This window comes from Pseudorca crassidens, chromosome 1 (genome assembly GCF_039906515.1).
Source record: "Pseudorca crassidens isolate mPseCra1 chromosome 1, mPseCra1.hap1, whole genome shotgun sequence".
Lineage (NCBI taxonomy): Eukaryota > Metazoa > Chordata > Mammalia > Artiodactyla > Delphinidae > Pseudorca > Pseudorca crassidens.
Window position 1 is genome coordinate 87,823,631 of NC_090296.1, and position 20,415 is coordinate 87,844,045.

Consider the following 20,415-nt stretch of genomic DNA (forward strand, 5'->3'; position numbering starts at 1 on the left):
GGAATGGAGATGCTTAAGAGCATTTCTCCTTTGTAGGGTGACATACCAGCTGCCTAATCTACTCCTCATCCTCATTCTCTGTTCTTCGACTACTATAACTAGTTGATTCTGTGAAATTTGAGTTGTTTTTCATAGGAACAAATCCATTGTAAGCTATATGAAACAAGCATAAGTTGTATTGAGGTTTTTTTTTTTTTTTTTTTTAACTAAGTACATTCCTGTTTTGGAAATTACTCTGGGGAGGGGGTCAGCAAACTAAATCCAGCCTCCTGCCTGTTTTTAACTGCCCATCAGCAAAAAATGGTCATTACATTGAAAAATGGTTAAAAAGTCAAAAGAATATTTTATGACATGGGAAAGTTGTAAGAAATTCAAATCTTAGTGTCTACAAATACATTAGAACACAGCCACACTCATTTGTTTATTGCTTTCATGCTACAAAGATAAATGGTTATAAACCAGAGGAGACTAAGAAGACCTGAGTACTTAAATGCAATGTAGTAAAAAAATAAATAAATAAATAAATAAAATAAAATAAATGCAGTATAGTATCCTGGATTGGATCCTGGAACAGAAAAAGGTCTCAATGGAAAAAGTGGTGAAATCTAAGTAAAGTCTGGAGTTTAGTTAATAATGCACTAATGTTGGTTTCTTAGTTTTGTAAATGTGCTGTGCTAATGTGATGTTAACATTTAGGGAAATTGGGAGATGGGTAATTACTTTTCTGTAAATCTAAATTATTTCAGAGTAAGAAGTTTATTTAAAAAACAATTGGGGGACTTCCCTGGTGGTGCAGTGGTTAAGAATCCGCCTGTCAGTGCAGGGGACATGGATTTGAGCCCTGGTCTGGGAAGATCCCATATGCTGCGGACCAACTAAGCCCGTGTGCCACAGCTACTGAGTCTGCACTCTAGAGCTAGCGAGCCACAACTACTGAGCCCACGTGCCACAACTACTGAAGCCCACGCATCTAGAGCCCACGCTCCACAACAAGAGAAGCCACCGTAATGAGAAGCCCACGCACCGCAACGAAGAGTAGCCCCCACTCTCCGCAACTAGAGAAAAGCCCTCGCGCAGCAACAAAGACCCAACACAGCCAAAAATAAAAAAACAAATAAATTTATTAAAAAACAAAAAAACAATTAGGTGGCCCCCTTACCAAATCAATAGTACTGCATTTAGGAAGCCATCTTATTTTGTTAATAGTATTTAATATCGTCCATTCACGTAAAGGTGTTGCCGTTAATAATGCGTCAAAGGGACAACATCTTTATTAACTGTTTTAAATGGAAAAGTATTTTTGACCAGTAGTTTGTTGACTTTTAAGTTTTGTTTATTATTGTTTGTTTTATCCACATCAAAAAGCAGTGGAATATTATGGAAGTAGCCTTATGATGTAGCATTATAGCAAAAATGCACAGAGATGCAGGATGGCTGCTCACGTTGTACCTCAACAATTTTCTCACCTTTGGCCTTCATACTGACATGTTCAGAAATTTCAGTTTATCATTTCACTCATCAGCAATTAAGCTCTCAGAATTGGCTATCGCCTACCAAGTTCCCAAAAACTGTGGGAGTGAGAAAGACTGTGGTTTGAATCCCTTTTCCACACTTCTCTAGCTTTGTAATCTTGAACAAGCTGCTTAAACTTCTTTAAGCCTCAGTTTTATTTTGTTTTTCCCAAAACTGTTCATTTGTCTCCACTAAAGGATAGACTTGAAAACAATTTGTAAACTGTGAAACACAGTGCAAATGTTTGTTGTTGATTTTATCTGCCAGATAGACTGGTATACCTACACCTGATTGTCAAAGCACCCTTTCTTCTTTATTGTGACAAATTCTTAAAATTTGCCTCCTATTTTTCTAGATTTTCTATAGATTTTTTTGTACTATTGTTTTTTATCACGTTACCAATGATTGCACTGCATAATGCTTTAGAGTTGACAGAACATTTAATGTTAATATTATTATGCATTAAATATTAATATGGCAACCCAAGCATGTGTACTTGACTCCTTGCCTCTCCCAGTTTTCCACTGAGGCAACTCAACCAATATAAAAGAGGAAACTGGCCCCCCACAGAATTGAGTCAGACCTAATCATAAACCTGAAGATTCAAGTTTCCAAGGAGGAGATATGGTTAGTTGAAGCAGGTTACAGGGAGCACTGACTTGTGCATTGTTCTGCCATTCCTTCGTATGCTTGAGTGGCCAGTGCACCTGGGAAGAAGTTTGCCTGTTTTCTACCCTTGCTGTTTCTACTTGGGGAAAAACCTGACAATGTCAGTAGCCATCTATCACACTTGAGGGGACACCTGTGTGCCATCCTCCTGCTCTCTGCGATCCTACTCGATTACAACATATGCCTATACAGAATCCACTCTGCCCACAGCACCCAAGACTGTGCCAAACTATAGGCCTCCACAGCAACCTACAGTGCTCAGCAAGACTGTCTTCTCACAGAATCACCAAAGAGAATTATCAGCATAGCCAAAGGGAATTATCTCTGCCTAAAATTTTAGGCCATTTATGATAGAGACTTTTAAAAAATATTACTTATTCTCTGAATTCATATCAGGTATAAAAACTGAACAGAAAATAATATATCCCACATCTCTAAGTGTTTAGAATTTAGACCCATGGTATGTATTTCAAAAAAATGAATTGTTTCAGAATATTAAGTGAATAGTTGTTTCAGTAGTTTCACATTTTGAACTGAAAAATACTTACTGTTACCAAATCTTAATCTAACAGCAAGAGGCCCACAAGTTTAAATCAAAAGATGGAAATGAATTGGATATAAACCATCATGTGGTACCTAAAAACATTCCAAAAGTTGCTGAGAATGCTGCAGGCAAGCATGAAGAACCCTCAAGCAATCATATTCCACATGGGAAAGGTATTACTATTATTTTGTGTTAATAGAAAAACTAATAGAAATAGTTTCTAATAGTTTGTGTTAATAGAAAAACTATTATTTTTCTCATTTTGAAGTGGATTATTGAATCATAAAGAATATTGTTTGATTTTACTTCCATTATGATTAGGTGTCTTTTTCAAATTTGGATCCTTTAATAGAGAAGAAAAAACAGTAAGTTTATAGAGTTACAACTATGTCCAAAGCAAGATATAAAGATATTCATTTGATATAGCCTATTGCTCTACAAACTGATTATTACATTCCTTCAAAATATTTTCAATTTATGTAATGAAAAATATAAAATTATATTTTTTGTTACTGTTACTTGGGCAGAACAAATCAAACGAGGTGGTGATGCAGGAATGCCTGGAATAGAAGAGAATGACCTTGCAAAAGCTGAAGATCTTCCCATTGGTAAGTAAAAGTTATTAGAATATTTAACTGAAGTGATCATGTTATTTTTCATGTGACTCTATTGTTTGTTTTTTTTAAAATAAATTTATTTATTTATTTTTGGTTGCGTGGGGTCTTCGTTGCCACGCATGGGCTTTCTCTAGTTGTGGCAAGTTGGGGCTACTCTTCATTGCAGTGCATGGACTTCTTATTGCGGTGGCTTCTCATGTTGCAGAGCATGGGCTCTAGGCACACAGGCTTTAGTAGTTGTGGCATGTGGGCTCAGTAGTTGTGGCTCGCGGGGTCTAGAGCGCAGGCTTAGTAGTTGTGGTGCATGGGCTTAGTTGCTCCACGGCATGTGGGATCTTCCCAGACCAGGGCTTGAACCCGTGTCCCCTGCACTGGCAGGCGGATTCTTAACCACTGCACCACCAGGGAAGCCCATCATGTGACTATTGTTTTTCTGAGTAACACCTGAGAAAAGTCACAGATATCTGGATGATTGATATTTCCAGTTAACTAACTCCCCATTAGTTGCCAAGGTATAAATGTTTTGGATATATTTTTATGAAAAATTTTGCTAAAATGTATAAAGTACTTGTTTTTGCCTTAAGAGTCAAGCATAAAGAAAAAAAGCGTAAAACATATTTGAACTTTTTCTTGATGACTCAGAGTTATTTCTCATGACAGTTATGCTATGTTAGTTACTTATGTTTACTAAAAGTATGTGTGGCTTATTTCTTTCAGGCTAAATGTTCCTAGATTGCTGTGTTGTTGATGTGCTTTAATATGGCATAGTAATACCGTTATATAGGTTTTTAGGACTTGGCGTTTCTTTTCAGTTAATCACCTGACACTTTAAATAGCTTATTCACTTTTTTCCCTTGTTTTATGGCTACTTCTGTTCAGTGTATATCTTTTTCTCCATTAATGTGTCTACTTCTTGTCCATTTCCACTTGGTCTGTATCACTGCTGCTATCCTAATCACATTCAGTTTTTTCTATTTTTCTTGGCTATCATAGGTACCCCTCCCTGCTGACTGCAGTATATTATGGTGGAAAATAGGAAGAAACAGCACATCTTTGGTCCTTCTTAGCTGTTTTTGTTCCTTTTCCATCTCTGTGATCACTTCTGTGGTTATATAGCTCATTGTATGTGGCTGAAACTGCTGAGTGTCTGAGGTCCAAATGCATGAAGTATTAGTCCTTTCATTTGTATAGTTTTTTTATCTTCTCAAATTCTTTCGTATCTATTATATTCTTTTGAGTTTCCAATTCATCGTATATTCCCTTGAAATAAAGGTCGGGACAAGAGGAAGAACGTGAGTTTAAAAATAAAGAGTAAGGATGAGCATGATTTGTTTATAAGGCAATGAAATTATCCAGTGATTCTTAAAGTGTGGTCCTTGGACTAGCAGTATCAGCATTACCCAGGAGCTTGTTAGAAACACTAATTCTTAGGTCCCATTCCAGATCTGCTGCATAAGAAATTCTTGAGATATAGCCCAGCCTGTGTTTTAACAGGCTCTCCAGGTGATTTTGATCTTTGCTAAAGTTTAAGAACCACTGGCTTAGATGTAAATTTAAAGAAATGTTGAAAGCAAGGACTATGTATTCTGAATTTTTGCAGTACTTACTCTAGTCCTAGGCTCACCGAGTTTTAGATTGATTTTTCTCTTTACGTTGTGCTTACTTTTTCTAACTGAATGAAAGATTCTTTAAATTCTGTAGTGCTTCACAATTTTCAAAAGTTTCACACACATGATTTCATATAATCCCATAATAACCCCTTTTTTTCCCCCACCCTTATATCGCTCCTCCCCTCTCCCCTCTCCCCACGGGTAACCACTTGTTTGTTCTCTATATCTGTGAGTCTGCTTCTTTTTTGTTTTATTCACTAGTTTGTTGTATATTTTAGATTCCACATGTAAGTGATATCATATAGTATTTGTCTTTCTCTGACTTATTTCATTTAGCATAATTCCCTCCAAGTCCATACACGTTGATACAAATGGCAAAAATTCACTCTTTTTTATGACTGAGTAGTATTCTATTCTATCTCTGTACTTATATTGCCTATACCACATCTTCTTTATCCATTCATCTGTTGATGGACACTTAGGTTGCTTCCATATCCTGGTAATTGTAAATAATGCTGCTAGGAACATTGGGGTATGTGTATCTTTTCAAATTAGTGGTATTTTTCTTTTGGATACTTACCCTGGAGTGGAATTGTTGGATCATGTGGTAGCTCTGTTTTTAGTTTTTTGAGAAACCTCCATAGTGTTTTCCACAGTGGCTGCACCAATTTACATTCCCGCCAACAGTGTACAAGTGAATTAATTTTTTTATCTTTGATTTTCTGTAATTTGAAAATGATATACTGTGGAGCAGTTTTTTTGTTTAGTTTTTGTTTGTTTGTTTTGGCATTTATCCTGCTTGGTGTTCCCTGAGCTTCCTTGATCTGTAGTTTGGGGTTTGACATTAATTTGGGGAAATTCTCAGTCATTATGATTTCAAATTTTTCTTCTGTTCTTTTCTCTCTTCTCCTTCTGGTATTCTCATTATGCATATGTTACACCTTTTGTACTTGTCTTAGGTATTTGGTTCTGTTTTTTTCCAGTCTTTGTCCTCTTTGCTTTTCAGTTTTTGAGGATACTATTGATATATCCTTTAGCTCAGAGCTTCTTTCCTCAGCCTTCTCCAGTCTACTAATAAACCCATCAAAGGCACTGTTCATTTCTGTTACAGTGTTTTTGATCTCTAGTATTGCTTTTTGATTCTTTCTAGGATTTCTGTCTCTGTACTTATATTGCCTATCTGTTCTTGCATGCTGTCTGCTTTATCCATTAGAGTTCTTAGCATATTAATTACAGTTTTAAATTCCTGGTCTGTTAATTGCAACATTTCTGCTGTGTGTGGTTCTGAAGCTTACTCTCTCTTTTCAAATTGCATTTTTTGCCTTTCAGTGTGCCTTGTAATTTTTCCTTGATACCTTAACATGATATACCAGGGAAAAGAAACTGTTGTAAATAGGTCTTTAGTAATGTGGTGGTGAGGTGTCGGGGAGGGAAAGCATTCTGTAGTCCTATGTTAAGTCCCAGGCTTTTAGCAAGCCTGTGTCTCTGGACTCTGAACTTCACAAGTGTTTCAGTTTTTTTCCTCCCCCCTTAGGTGAGACAGGGTGGCTAGAGTGGGCTGGAGTTGGGTATTTCCCTTCCCCAGGTCACTTAGACTCTGATAATGCCCTAGCAGTTTAGGTGCTGTTCAACTAGTTTCTGCAGAGGGCAGACAGAGAACTGAGTGCTTTGGTGTATTTCAAAAATGGTTCCTTTTGCCCTCCCCCTGCTCGAGGGGATGTTTCTCGTATTTACTATGGGAACCTAGTTGAGCTCCTGGAGATAAATTTCACAGCTTTGAGGGAGCCCCCTCTGTGACTGGGTCCCCCTAGAGTTTTAACTATGAGTTGCCCATACTGAGCCTCTGGCAATTAATTAGTTACAGTTCAGGTTTTGGTACCCTGTCACTGCCTTCTATGGCAGTTTCTGTTCATTAGTGTCTCTTGTAAACCAAGACTCCCATATTTGCCTGTCCCTCTAATCATGGTGGGTAGTAGTTTGCCCTGTGTCCTACTCTTTCTTATGGACCCAAGAAGAGTTGTTGATTTTTCAGACTGTTTAGCTTTTTTCTTGTTGTTAGGATAGAGTGGCAACTTCTGAGCTCCTTGTATGCAGAACCAGAAACCAGAAGTCTTCTGGATTAATTTTTGAACCTCTTTGAATTGTTGGTGTTTGCTTTGAGAATCATTGTTCATAACAGTTATCCTTAATTATTTAGAGAAGTGTTTTGAGTATAAAAATTATTTTGATATAGTCACTGGTGAAAATAAACTTTGAGCAATAGAGTCTAGTTAGATGCAAACACAAAGGAGAGCCATGTTGTACCTTCGTACCTTGAGCTCTCAGTATGGTAATGCCTTGCACATGGCAAGGTCCCAGTAAATGTGTATGGTTGAATTACCAGAATATCTTTAGCAGTGGGGCAATGGTCTCTAGAGTCAAACTGCTGGATTCAGACCCTTGGCTCTATCTTTTAACAGGCATGTGATCATTTATTTGCCCTTATCCTTATCAGTGAAATAGGATAACAGTTTCAACCTCATAGGGTGGATGTGAGGTTTAAATGTAAAGCACCAAGAACAGTGTGCCTGGCATATAGCCTGTGCTATATAAATCTTAGCTGCTGTTGTTATTACCATGATTATTTTATATTATTAGAAACATATTTTTATCTCCTTGTCACTCCTTTTACTGAGTATTGTCTTTTCTCCCTGAAGTAATCTATGTCATAATTCTTAATGCCAGTACAAGTTCTGGTGTGTATGTGGAGTCCCTAATGACTATAGAGGCAATAATCCCACAGAGGAAGTAGAGGGAAGAACAGTTCATCCTTGTATTTTTTTTTTCCATCCTTGTAATTTAAAAACAGACCCTTATGTGTTAATAGCAGTTTTGTTTACGATAGCCAAGACTGTACTAGAAGCTATAGCAGAGCAGTGCTGAACTATCTTAAAATACAGCTCTGAAACAGTCAAGGAGTATATAGCATGCGCCTATGGTTAGCATGATGCTTCAGCTTCTCAGCTTCCAAAGCCATAGAGCTAAACCTTAATGGGTTTTGGTTTTGTTTTGTTTTTTGCGGTATGCTGGCCTCTCACTGCTGCGGCCTCTCCCGCTGTGGAGCACAGGCCCCAGATGCGCAGGCTTAGCGGCCATGGTTCACGGGCCCAGCCGCTCCGCGGCATGTGGGATCCTCCCGGACCCGGGCACAAACCCGTGTCCCCTGCATCGGCAGGCAGACTCTCAACCACTGCGCCACCAGGGAAGACCCTGTTTTGTTTGTTTTTAATGTTGATTTGGAGCTAGTCATAAGATTTTACAGGAGTCTTGTAGTTTAACCCATTACCTTCTTGACCTGGGTATTTTAGGCACCTGTGATGTTAGGCAGTTACATATTTATATCACTAGTTTTTAAACTTTTTTAAATTCAGAAACATACAGAAAAAGATAGAAAATAACATAGTGAATACTCAAGTATCCAGTGCCCTTTAAAAAAACACACAAAGATAATGTAACATTTTGCCACATTAGTTTCAGATATTTCTGTTATTGATGTTATCGTTAAAGAAATAAAACATTACTGATAAACTGAAGCCTCCCTGTGTACCCTCCAGATCTCAATCCTGTCTCTTCTTCCCCAGAGGTAACTACTGTGCTGAGATTGGTGTGTATCAATTTCCATACATGTTTTTCGACTTTTACTGCACTTGTAAACATCTGTAAAACTATGAAGTATCGTTTTGTTTGCTTTCTTAAACTTTAAATAAATGATGTCATTGTTTATGTGATTCTGCAACTTTGTTTTCCCCTCGGTATTATGCTTTTGAGACTTACCTGCGTTATACCTGTGGCTTTTTAACAGTTATAATTATTTCACTGTATAAGTATACCATAATTTATCTATTCATATATAATAAACAATTAGGCCACTTCCAGGTGTTTATTTTGTTGTTGTTATTTCAAACAAATACTACAGTGGACATTCTCATATATATCTTCTTGTGCACCTGAGAGTCTCTGGATACTTCTAGTATTTGATTAGTACATTGAGATTAAAAGGTGAGCTTGTTGCTGACTAGAGGACAGGCCTAGAGATCTAGCTGTCCCAAGTCCTACCCAGTCACTGAGGGTTGAGGAGATCAATAGCTCAACACACTGGTAGTCTGTAAACACTTCCCAGCACAGTGGTTGCAAAGCTGTGCACAAGGATATAAACTTAAGAGTAGAATTCTTGCATTATAGAGCATCTTCAGCTTTACTATACTTATATCAGTTTACACTTTTGCTAGTAATATATGACAGTTTTTGTTTATCCACATCCTCAACTAATATTTGGGTTTACTATACTTTAAACTTTTTGCCAATCTGAAATGGTACCTTAAATTTGCCTTGGTATGAGTGACGTTAAACATCTCTTCATATGTTTATTGGCCATTTTTGTTGCCTTCTTCTGTGATTTGCCTGGTAATCATTTTTGCCCATTTTTCTATTGGATTGTTAGTATTTTCCTTATTGATTTTTAAGAGTTCCTTAATAGTATGTAATGCAAATACCTTTTCCATATCATGCATATCAACAGAGAGGAAAATCTTATTTCTTACTTGGAAACTTCTTTCTAGTTTCAAGATCTAGTTAATCTCAGTAAAAATTGCCTCTAATGGTTTACTTTGGGGAAAACCCCATAAAGTTATAAAGATTTTTATGTACCTAAGCAGTCAGAAGTTCTTTTATAATTTATAAAGAAAACCTTTTTGGTTTTCTAAAAGTTTGTTTTTCTTTCTAGGTAGAGCTACTCTATTTATAAGATAATTAATTTTCTAGAACAGAAGATTTCTACCTTGGCCATATATTGGAATCACTGGGGAGTTAAAAAAGAAAAAAAAACAAACCGATGCCTGAGCCCCACTCCAGAGATTTTTATATATTTGATCTGAGTTGCGGCTAGGGCTCTGAATGTTTAAATGCTTCTTAAGTGATTGTATTATGTAGCCAACCTAGAACACCACTGCTCTCAGAGGATTCTCTAGATCTGTACTGCCTAATATCAGTACATTAGCCACTGGTCACATGTAGCTATTTAAATTCATTAAACTTAAATAAAACTAAAATTTCAGTTCCTTGGTCAAACTTAGCCACACTTCAAGGGCTTAATAGTCACCGTGGCTACTGGCTATTGTATTGGACAGCACAGATATAGAACGTCTCCATAATTGCAAAAAGTCCTATTGGATAGTGCTGCTCTAATTGAAACTGGTAATAGGGTTTGCTTCTGGGGAAGAAGACTGAGGATAGAGATGAAAAGGGGACTTTTCATTATATAACCTTTTGAATGCTGGTTTCAAAATTTTATGAGGTAATTTTATTAAATACCTATTCAAAAATAAATATTTTTTTAAAAATTAAAGAGAGATAATTATAGTGATATTTGAGAGGAGAAAAAAGAAGATTATGTTTTAAAGAAGCAGTGTAGTTAATCTTTTTTGGGGGGGCAAAGGTTCTTTCTCTAAAGTTTAGAGCTTTTAGAGGAAAAATTATCTAAATTTATAAAAACAAATTAAAATATTTTAACAAATTAAATCATTGTAAATAGACTTTTAGGCATCTTGTAAAACAGAAATTGGCAAACTACAGCTTGGTTGCCTGTTTTAATAAATAGTTTTACTGAAATATTACCATGCTCATTTGTTGTGTATTGTCAGTGACTGCTTTTGTGCTAGAACAGCAGAATTGAGTATGGACTACAAGCTTAAAATATTCACTATCTAGCCCTTTAAGAAAAAGTTTTCAAAGATCCCTGTTATAGAAGAAACAAATCAGGTAAAATTGGGCATTTTTTATTGTTGTTGTAGGGGAGAAATACTAGCACATTATCAAATTGTACATATTCCTGGAAACTGCTAATAAAGGTACATAATTACATAAACTTCTAATGATACGTTTGGTTTATAATTGAAAGATTTCTTTCACTGTCATATTTTATGGGGCCACAATTTATATTGGCCACAATTAAGAAAAAAGGAATCAAAATAGCCTTGAACCAGCAAGTATCATCCAGGGAGAATAGGATAGAATAGGACTCAGTGAGTTTGAGGCTTTAATTGGTACCTGTTTCTCTCACTTTTTAAAAACTATACTTCTAAAGTATTGTGTTTTAGTGGTTATTCTAGTGATTACTATATGCATCCTATACGTATCATGGTATACTTAGAAACAGTATCGTACTACTTCATGTAAAATGTTAGAACCTTACAGAGATATAATTCCATTTACTTCTCCTCATTCTTTGTGCGGTTGTTATCATATATGGTATTTCTATATGTTAAAAATCCCAGTGTTTTCATTATTATTTTGGTTTACAAAACCTTTTAAGGGCTTCCCTGGTGGTGCAGTGATTAAGAATCTGCCTGCCAATGCAGGGAACATGGGTTCGAGCCCTGGACCAGGAAGATCCCACATGCCGCGGAGCAGCTAAGCCCGTGCACCACAACTACTGAGCCTGTGCTCTAGAGCCTGCGAGCCACAACTACTGAGCCCGCAAGCCACAACTACTGAAGCCCGCGTGCCTAGAGCCCATGCTCTGCCACAGGAGAAGGCACCGCAATGAGAAACCCGTGCACCGCAACGGAGAGTAGCCCCCACTCGCCGCAACTAGAGAAAAGCCCACGTTCAGCAACAAAGACCTAAGGCAGCCAAAATTATGAATAAATAAATTTTTTAAAAAACCCTTTTAAGAAAATGGGAGAAGAAAATACTATGGTCTCTTATATTTACCACATACTTACCACTTAGTGCTCATTATTCCTTCCCATGGATTCTAATTTCTATCTTGATTATCATTTTCCCTTCAGCTTGAAGAACTTCCTTAAGCATTTCTTGAAATGCAGGTCTTCTAGCAACAAATTTTTCCAACTCTTGTTTATCTGAAAACATTTTTATTTCATACTCATTTTGAGGGATATTTTTACTGGATATAGAAATATGGTTGTTGTTTTTTTTTTCTTTCAGCCCTTTAAAGACACAGTTCCATTGCCTTCTAGCCAACAATGATTCTAAGTCAACCGTTATTCTTTCTGTTGTGCTTTTGTATTAGTGTGTATTCGTTTTCTCTGCTTTAAAATTTTTCTCTTTAGCTTTCATTTTTATCAGTTTGACTAAGGTGTGCCTTGGTCTCGTTTTTCTTTGTACTTATTCTGCTTGGAATTCCCTGAGGTTATTTAATCTGGGGGGTGATATTTTTCACCAAATTTGGTGAATTTTCAGCCTTTATTCAAATTCGAATATTATTTAGAAATTTTTCTGCCCTATTTTTTTCCTAAGACTCAAAGTACATGCATTGCAGACTGCTTGATATTGTCCCACATGTCACTAAGTTTTTGTTCATTTTTTTACAATAATTTTTCTCTTTCAACTTTTTAATGTCTTTGATTTGTCTTCAAGTTCATTGACCCCTTTTTCTGCAGTGTTTAGACTGCTGTTCAGAACCCATCTAGTGTAGTTTTTCATTTCAGATGTATTTTCAGCTCTAGAATTTCCATTTGGTTCTTGTTTTAGTTTCCACTTCTCTGTTGGATATCCCTATCTTTCCCTTTAAATCTTTGTGTGTGTGTGTGTTTGTGTGTGTAAAACAGTTGTTTACCAGTCCTTGTTTGCTAGTTTATACAAATGGATCATTTTTGAGTATGTTTCTCTTGATTGCTTTTTTTCTTGATTACGGGTGGTATTGCCTATTTCTTTATATGCTTAGTAACTTTATCGTGTACTGTATGAATGGATTTTGTTGTCTTCTTTTAAAGGGTGCTGAGTTTTTTTCTTGCAGACAGTTAAATCTGTTAGGCTTGGTTTTATGCTTTGTTTGGGCAGGTCAGTGTTGATTTTGTTCTTAGTCTGAGGACATGGCCCTTAACTCTAAGGTGTGATCCCTTCTTTTAAAGTAGACTTTTAGCATTTCGTTTGAATGCCCAAGATGCTCAGTGAAGATTCTGTACTGTGGGCCAGAGATCCAGTCGTCTCCAAGTGCTACGTGACCTCTGTTTTTTTTGTTCAGCTCTCAGCCCTGCAGCAGGTACTGTGTGTTAGGCCCCATAGAGTCTCACCGTATGTATACACAGCCCAGGTCTTGGCCAGAGACCCAAGGGGACTATCCATGCAGATTTCTGTCCCCCATTTCACACAGCTTCTTTTTCTATAGTATTCTGTCCTACAGGTTCCAGCCACCTCAGCAGCCCAATCTGCTTCCTCTGCTCACTGAGACTGTTCATCTCATATATATCGCTTCTTTCAAGAATTGGTCTTGTACTCTGGTTGTCCAATGCTTTATCTATTTTGTCCATATTAAAAATTGTTTAGGATGTGAGAGAGGGTAAGTCCAGTACTGGTTATTACATCATGGCTAACATTGGAAGTCCATGTTATTCTTTTTAAATTATATAAATGGATTTTTAAGTATGAAGGAATTTTGAGTTCACAGACCAGGTCTTAGAAGCCATATGAGAACATCATTTTAATAGTCTCTATAGACATGTACCTGTATTTCTTAGAGGGCTGAGATGGCTCCACTGGTCAATATTTGAGCAGTTACAAGCATGTTACATCTGTTTATGTACGCAGAACAAAATAACATAAGAATGTTACATCATTGTTTTGTATTGAGCATTCATGCTTCTGAATGATTACTATTTTAATGGGTAATTACTGATCAGAGTTTCGTGAACTTCCAAAAACATTACTATAAGTAAACATTCCTCAGGATTCCTAAGTGTGAGCAAACTGTGTAATCAGGAGGCTCAATAAATTGGTTAGGGCTGGTAGTTTTACATTTAAATATTTTTGTTTCCTCAACCTGAATCTTGGATTCTTTTTTTCATTTTAGTGATAAATGCTTAACTTTGACAACTCTAAATACTTAGTATATGTTGAACACCTACTATTTTCTAGGCATCTATCATAATCTATTAGCAAATATTCTCATTTATTCTCCACATTGATCATGCAGGGCAGATGGCATTATCCCTGTTTTTCAGATGAAGACTGAGGCTTTAAGAAATTAGGCACTAAAGTCTTACAGTTAATAAATTACAGAGCCATGATTTGAGCCCTGGTCTAACTCTAAAGCCCATGCTTTTTATTCTATCTTTTATTCTCTTAGCTGTGCAACAGAACCATGTTTGGAGCTTTTAATAAATACAGATACCTAGGTACCATCCCGATATTCAGTATGTCCGGGGTGGTATCTGTAAAACTGAAGTGTTGCCAGATTTGAGCACCACTGGTTACTAGTGCCATATTCCTTCTCCATCGTCACAGGCACTGGGTTGTGAAGCCCTGTAAGGCAGAAAACTAGGAATGTGAACATTTTAAAGATTGTAGCTGTCACTGAAATAAGAAAATGAGAGTGAAAGGCAAATATACTTCTCTTTTGGTTCTCAGGGTAAAGGCTGCAGCTGAGGGCTAATAGAGAACTTGAGGAGGATTAGCCCTAAACTTCCTATTACCTTTTGTAAGCATATCAGCCAGGTTCTCCAGAAATGACTACTTTGAATTTTTAAGTCAAGTGAGAGGTATGTCTCATCTCTACTGTCGTGAGTTTCAGTTCCTCATCTGTGAAAGGGGATATCTATCTCAGATAGATTTGAGAGTGACATGAGATTATTGCCTGGTTCATACTAAGTATTCAGAAAGTGGGAGCTACTATTATTATAATTAGTACTATTACTGCTTCCTTTGGAATTACCAGTTTAGTACCAGCCCTCAGCCCCCAAACTACCTATCCTAACATTTTTTATTGTTCGTTGTCTCTAATATGGCCCCTCCTCTCCTCTCTGACTTCATTTCTATGCTTTCCCTTCACTGCTTTCTTTGCATTTCCTCAGATGTGCTGTGCATGTTCCTGTCTCAAGGCCTTTGTACTTACTGATCTCTGCCTGAATAGTCTTCCTCCACGTTTCATTCATACCTCTGCTCAAATATGTCTTCTTCAGAAATACCTCCCCTGACCAACCAACTAAAATAGAATGTCCCACTACTCTCTCTCACACGTCCCTGTATTACTTTATGCATAACATTTTCACTCTGACATTTATATTATATTCTGTACATACTTTTTTTAAAGTACCATTTAATTAATTAATTTATTGAAGTGTGGTTGATTTACAATTTTATATTAGTTTCATGTATAAAGTAGCATTTTAATACAATAGAAATAAATCAAGGGCTGATTGGATCTGGTGAATATAGTTAAAAATATATTGTCTTTAACATGAAAAGATGCTCAACATCACCAATCATTAGAGAAATGCAAATCAAAACCACGATGAGTTATCTCCCCACACCAGTCAGAACGGCCATCATCAAAAAGTCTACAAACAACAAACGCTGGAGAAGGTGTGGAGGAAAGGGAACCCTCCTATGCTGTTGGTGGGAATATAAATTGGTACAGCCACTATGGAGAACAGTATGGAGGTTTACCCAAAAACCAAAACTAGAGCTACCATACAATCCAGCAATCCCACTCCTGGGCACACACCCAGAGAAAAACATGGTTCGAAAGGATACATGCACCGCAGTGTTCACTGCAGCACCGTTCACAATAGCCAAGACATGGAAGCAATCCAAATATCCACTGACAGATGAATGGACAAAGAAGATGTGGTACATACCAGTGGAATATTATTCAGCCATTAAGAAAGAAATAATACCATTTGCAGTAACATGGATGGACCCAGAGACTATCATACTAAGTGAAGCAACTCAGGCACGGAGAGACAAATATCATATATCGCTTATATGTGGAATCTGCTAGTGTTGGAGGGTCTCCTGCAGAGGTGGGGGGTCGCCGTGGCTCACCGTGAGGACAAGGAAACCGGCAGCAGAAGTTTGGGGAAGCAACCCCCAGCATGAGCCCTCCCAGAGTCCGCCACCAGCCCTACCAAAGAGCCCAGGCAGGCTCCCGTGTTGGGTCACCCCATTTACATACTTTTTAATTTACTTGTTATATAACTTGGTCTGTTTTGTCCACCGTTGAATCTCCAGCTTTTTAGAACAGTGCTTAGCATATAGTACGCACTTAATAAGTATTGCTGAAGGTTGCCCACTCTCACCACTCTTATTCAACATAGTTTTGGAAGTTTTAGCCACAGCAATCAGAGAAGAAAAGGAAATAAAAGGAATCCAAATCGGTAAAGAAGAAGTAAAGCTGTCACTGTTTGCAGATGACATGATACTATACATAGAGAATCCTAAAGATGCTACCAGAAAACTACTAGAGCTAATCAATGAATTTGGTAAAGTAGCAGGATACAAAATTAATGCACAGAAATCTCTGGCATTCCTATACACTAATGATGAAAAATCTGAAAGTGAAATCAAGAAAACACTCCCATTTACCACTGCAACAAAAAGAATAAAATATCTAGGAATAAACCTACCTAAGGAGACAAAAGACCTGTATGCAGAAAATTATAAGACACTGATGAAAGAAATTAAAGATGATACAAATAGATGGAGAGATATACCATGTTCTTGGATTGGAAGAATCAACATTGTGAAAATGACTCTACTACCCAAAGCAATGTACAGATTGACTGCAATCCCTATCAAACTACCACTGGCATTTTTCACAGAACTAGAACAAAAAATTTCACAATTTGTATGGAAACACAAAAGACCCCGAAGAGCCAAAGGAATCTTGAGAACGAAAAACGGAGCTGGAGGATTCAGGCTCCCTGACTTCAGACTATACTACAAAGCTACAGTAATCAAGACAGTATGGTACTGGCACAAAAACAGAAAGATAGATCAATGGAACAGGATAGAAAGCCGAGAGATAAACCCACGCACATATGGTCACCTTATCTTTGATAAAGGAGGCAGAAATGTACAGTGGAGAAAGGACAGCCTCTTCAATAAGTGGTGCTGGGAAAACTGGACAGGTACATGTAAAAGTATGAGATTAGATCACTCCCTAACACCATACATAAAAATAAGCTCAAAATGGATTAAAGACCTAAATGTAAGGCCAGAAACTATCAAACTCTTAGAGGAAAACATAGGCAGAACACACTATGACATAAATCACAACAAGATCCTTTTTGACCCACCTCCTAGAGACATGGAAATAAAAACAAAAATAAACAAATGGGACCTAATGAAACTTCAAAGCTTTTGTACCGCAAAGGAAACCATAAACGACCAAAAGACAACCCTCAGAATGGGAGAAAATATTTGCAAATGAAGCAACTGACAAAGGATTAATCTCCAAAATTTATAAGCAGCTCATGCAGCTCAATAACAAAAAAACAAACAATCCAATCCAAAAATGGGCAGAAGACCTAAATAGACATTTCTCCAAAGAAGATATACAGACTGCCAACAACTCGTGAAAGAGTGCTCAACATCATTAATCATTAGAGAAATGCAAATCAAAACTACAATGAGGTATCATCTCACACCAGTCAGAATGGCCATCATCAAAAAATCTAGAAACAATAAATGCTGGAGAGGGTGTGGAGAAAAGGGAAGCCTCTTGCACTGTTGGTGGGAATGTAAATTGATACAGCCACTATGGAGAACAGTATGGAGGTTCCTTAAAAAACTACAAATAGAACTACCATATGACCCAGCAATCCCACTAACTGGGCATATACCCTGAGAAAACCATAATTCAAAAAGAGTCATGTACCAAAATGTTCATTGCAGCTCTATTTACAATAGCCCAGAGATGGAAACAACCTAAGTGCCCATCATCGGATGAATGGATAAAGAAGATGTGGCACATATATACAATGGAATATTACTCAGCCATAAAAAGAAACGAAATTGAGCTATTTGTAATGAGTGGATAGACCTAGAGTCTGTCATACAGAGTGAAGTAAGTCAGAAAGGGAAAGACAAATACCGTATGCTAACACATATATATGGAATTTAAGGAAAAAAAAGGTCATGAAGAACCTAGGGGTAAGATGGGAATAAAGACACAGACCTACTAGAGAATGGACTTGAGGATATGGGGAGGGGGAAGGGTAAGCTGTGAGAAAGCGAGAGAGAGGCATGGACATATATACACTACCAAATGTAAGGTAGATAGCTAGTGGGAAGCAGCCGCATAGCACAGGGAGATCAGCTCCGTGCTTTGTGACCACCAAGATGGGTGGGATAGGGAGGGTGGGAGGGAGGGAGACGCAAGAGGGAAGAGATATGGGAACATATGTATATGTATAACTGATTCAATTTGTTATAAAGCAGAAACTAACACACCATTGTAAAGCAATTATACTCTAATAAAGATGTAAAAAAAAAAGTATTGCTGAAAGATTGAATTTCCATATTTGATAGCTCTCCTTTATAAAAAAGACAAAACCCAGTATCATAGTGGTAGGATAAAAGCTATGTGCTCTAGCGTATCCGGTATTTTATCTTTTTTTTTTTTTAACATCTTTATTGGGGTATAATTGCTTTACAATAGTGTGTTAGTTTCTGCTTTATAACAAAGTGAATCAGTTATACATATACATATGTTCCCATATGTCTTCCCTCTTGCGTCTCCCTCCCTCCCACCCTCCCTATCCCACCCCTCCAGGCTGTCACAAAGCACCGAGCCAATATCCCTGTGCTATGCGGCTGCTTCCCACTAGCTATCTACCTTACTACGTTTGTTAGTGTGTATATGTCCATGACTCTCTCTCGCCCTGTCACAGCTCACCCTTCCCCCTCCCCATATCCTCAAGTCCGTTCTCCAGTAGGTCTGCATCTTTATTCCTTTCTTACCCCAGGTTCTTCATGACATTTTTTTTTCTTAAATTCCATATATATGTGTTAGCATATGGTATTTGTCTTTTTCTTTCTGACTTACTTCACTCTGTATGACAGACTCTAGGTCTATCCACCTCATTACAAATAGCTCAATTTCATTTCTTTTTATGGCTGAGTAATATTCCATTGTATATATGTGCCACATCTTCTTTATCCATTCATCCGATGATGGGCACTTAGGTTGTTTCCATCTCTGGGCTATTGTAAATAGAGCTGCAATGCACCGGTATTTTATCTTTATGTTAAATAGGTTTTACCATTTTATGTTTGGTAATTTTACTTAATAATGGCTTTATCAATGGTATATATTTTAACAGCCTAGTTATTCATGATATTATCTGATAGCAGCATGCTATTCTCTGTTGACTTGTATGTTTTCCCCTGGCTCTCAGTGGTCGTCAATGGAGAGGACCTGAGTAAAGTATATCACAGATTATAACTTTAATATCATACATAATTGTTTGCATTCTTTTCAGTGTCTTAATTCTTTCCCAGACTTCAGTTGTCTTTGAGCTCACATTTATCGTTTCTCTTAATCTGTTTAATAAGTACACATAGTCATTGACCTAGTGTTTAGTACTTCCCTGAGAATTCACTCTGTCATGTAGTTACAAAAATTCTCACCATAAAATTATTTATAATGATAAATTGGAGACCATATAAATGTTATAGGTAAGCTTATGAGTTCATTAAATGTGTTTTATCCATAAATGTGATATGTAGTCATTAAAAAAGATAGTGTTGAGCTGTTTTTATTAACATATACATATATCTATGTTGGTTTTTTTTTTGGCCATGCCATTTGGCTTGTGGGATCTTAGTTCCCCAACCAGGGATTGAACCTGGGCCCCCCGGCAATGAAAGTGCAGAGTCCTAACCACTGGGCTGCCAGGGAATTCCCAATATACCTATGATTTTTTTAATGAAAAAAAGCAGGTTACAAGGAAGCACGTACAATATAATCTCATTTTTGTGGAGGAAAAATTAGATACTTGTATGTGTATAGAAAAAAGTCTGAAGAATCCTATCCAGAATCGGAGAGCAAGATTAGCAGTCTTATTTTGTGTCCAAGTCCACTAGTAATTTTCCGGATCTTCATTTGTTTTGGTACCACTAACTGTAACTGTTAATTCTGGCTCCTGGGAAAGCCTCTGTCTTGTCCTGGATATAAATAAATCACCTCTCCCCTTAGTTCAACAAAGGAAAAAGGCTGGAGTTTTTTTTAAAGGAACTTTTCTAGGAAAATAAACAAAAAAGTCACAGTGAAAGAATAGAAACCAAAGTGTTTACAGAACACACATTACTTTTTCCTAAGTAGTAAAAGTCTATCCACCAACTAGCTTAGCTGATGCAGTTTATGGCACTCTAAAGTCCTTGTGGCAATTCTTTACCCAGATCTTTCTAGCCAAACCTAGTAAGTTGGAAGTTTTGATTCAGTACTACCATTTAGGAATGCTGTAGAAGAAAATGGGATGACATAGAAAAATGTATATAAAATATTAAATAAAAAATCAGATTATAAGATAGTATATATGATGGTATCCTAATTTTGTTTATGGTATATGGTGTAATGTACAGAAAAAAACAAAACAGATAATCTTGAAATGGTAGCAGTGGTTATCTTTAAGTGGTAGAATTACAGCTCATTTTAAATTTCTTTCTGGTTTTCTATTTTTCT

At 37.0% G+C, this 20,415-nt stretch overlaps 1 protein-coding gene across 2 annotated transcripts in view; it reads left to right on the forward strand.

The window, feature by feature from the left end:
• GOLM2 (golgi membrane protein 2) overlaps positions 1-20,415 on the forward strand; it is a 110,888-nt gene that overhangs the window by 52,996 nt on the left and 37,477 nt on the right. For both annotated transcript variants that reach the window (XM_067745496.1, XM_067745500.1), the window contains exons 5-6: positions 2,754-2,898; positions 3,253-3,333. In XM_067745496.1, the coding sequence (XP_067601597.1) occupies positions 2,754-2,898; positions 3,253-3,333 (226 nt within the window). The remainder of the gene's footprint in view (positions 1-2,753; positions 2,899-3,252; positions 3,334-20,415) is intronic.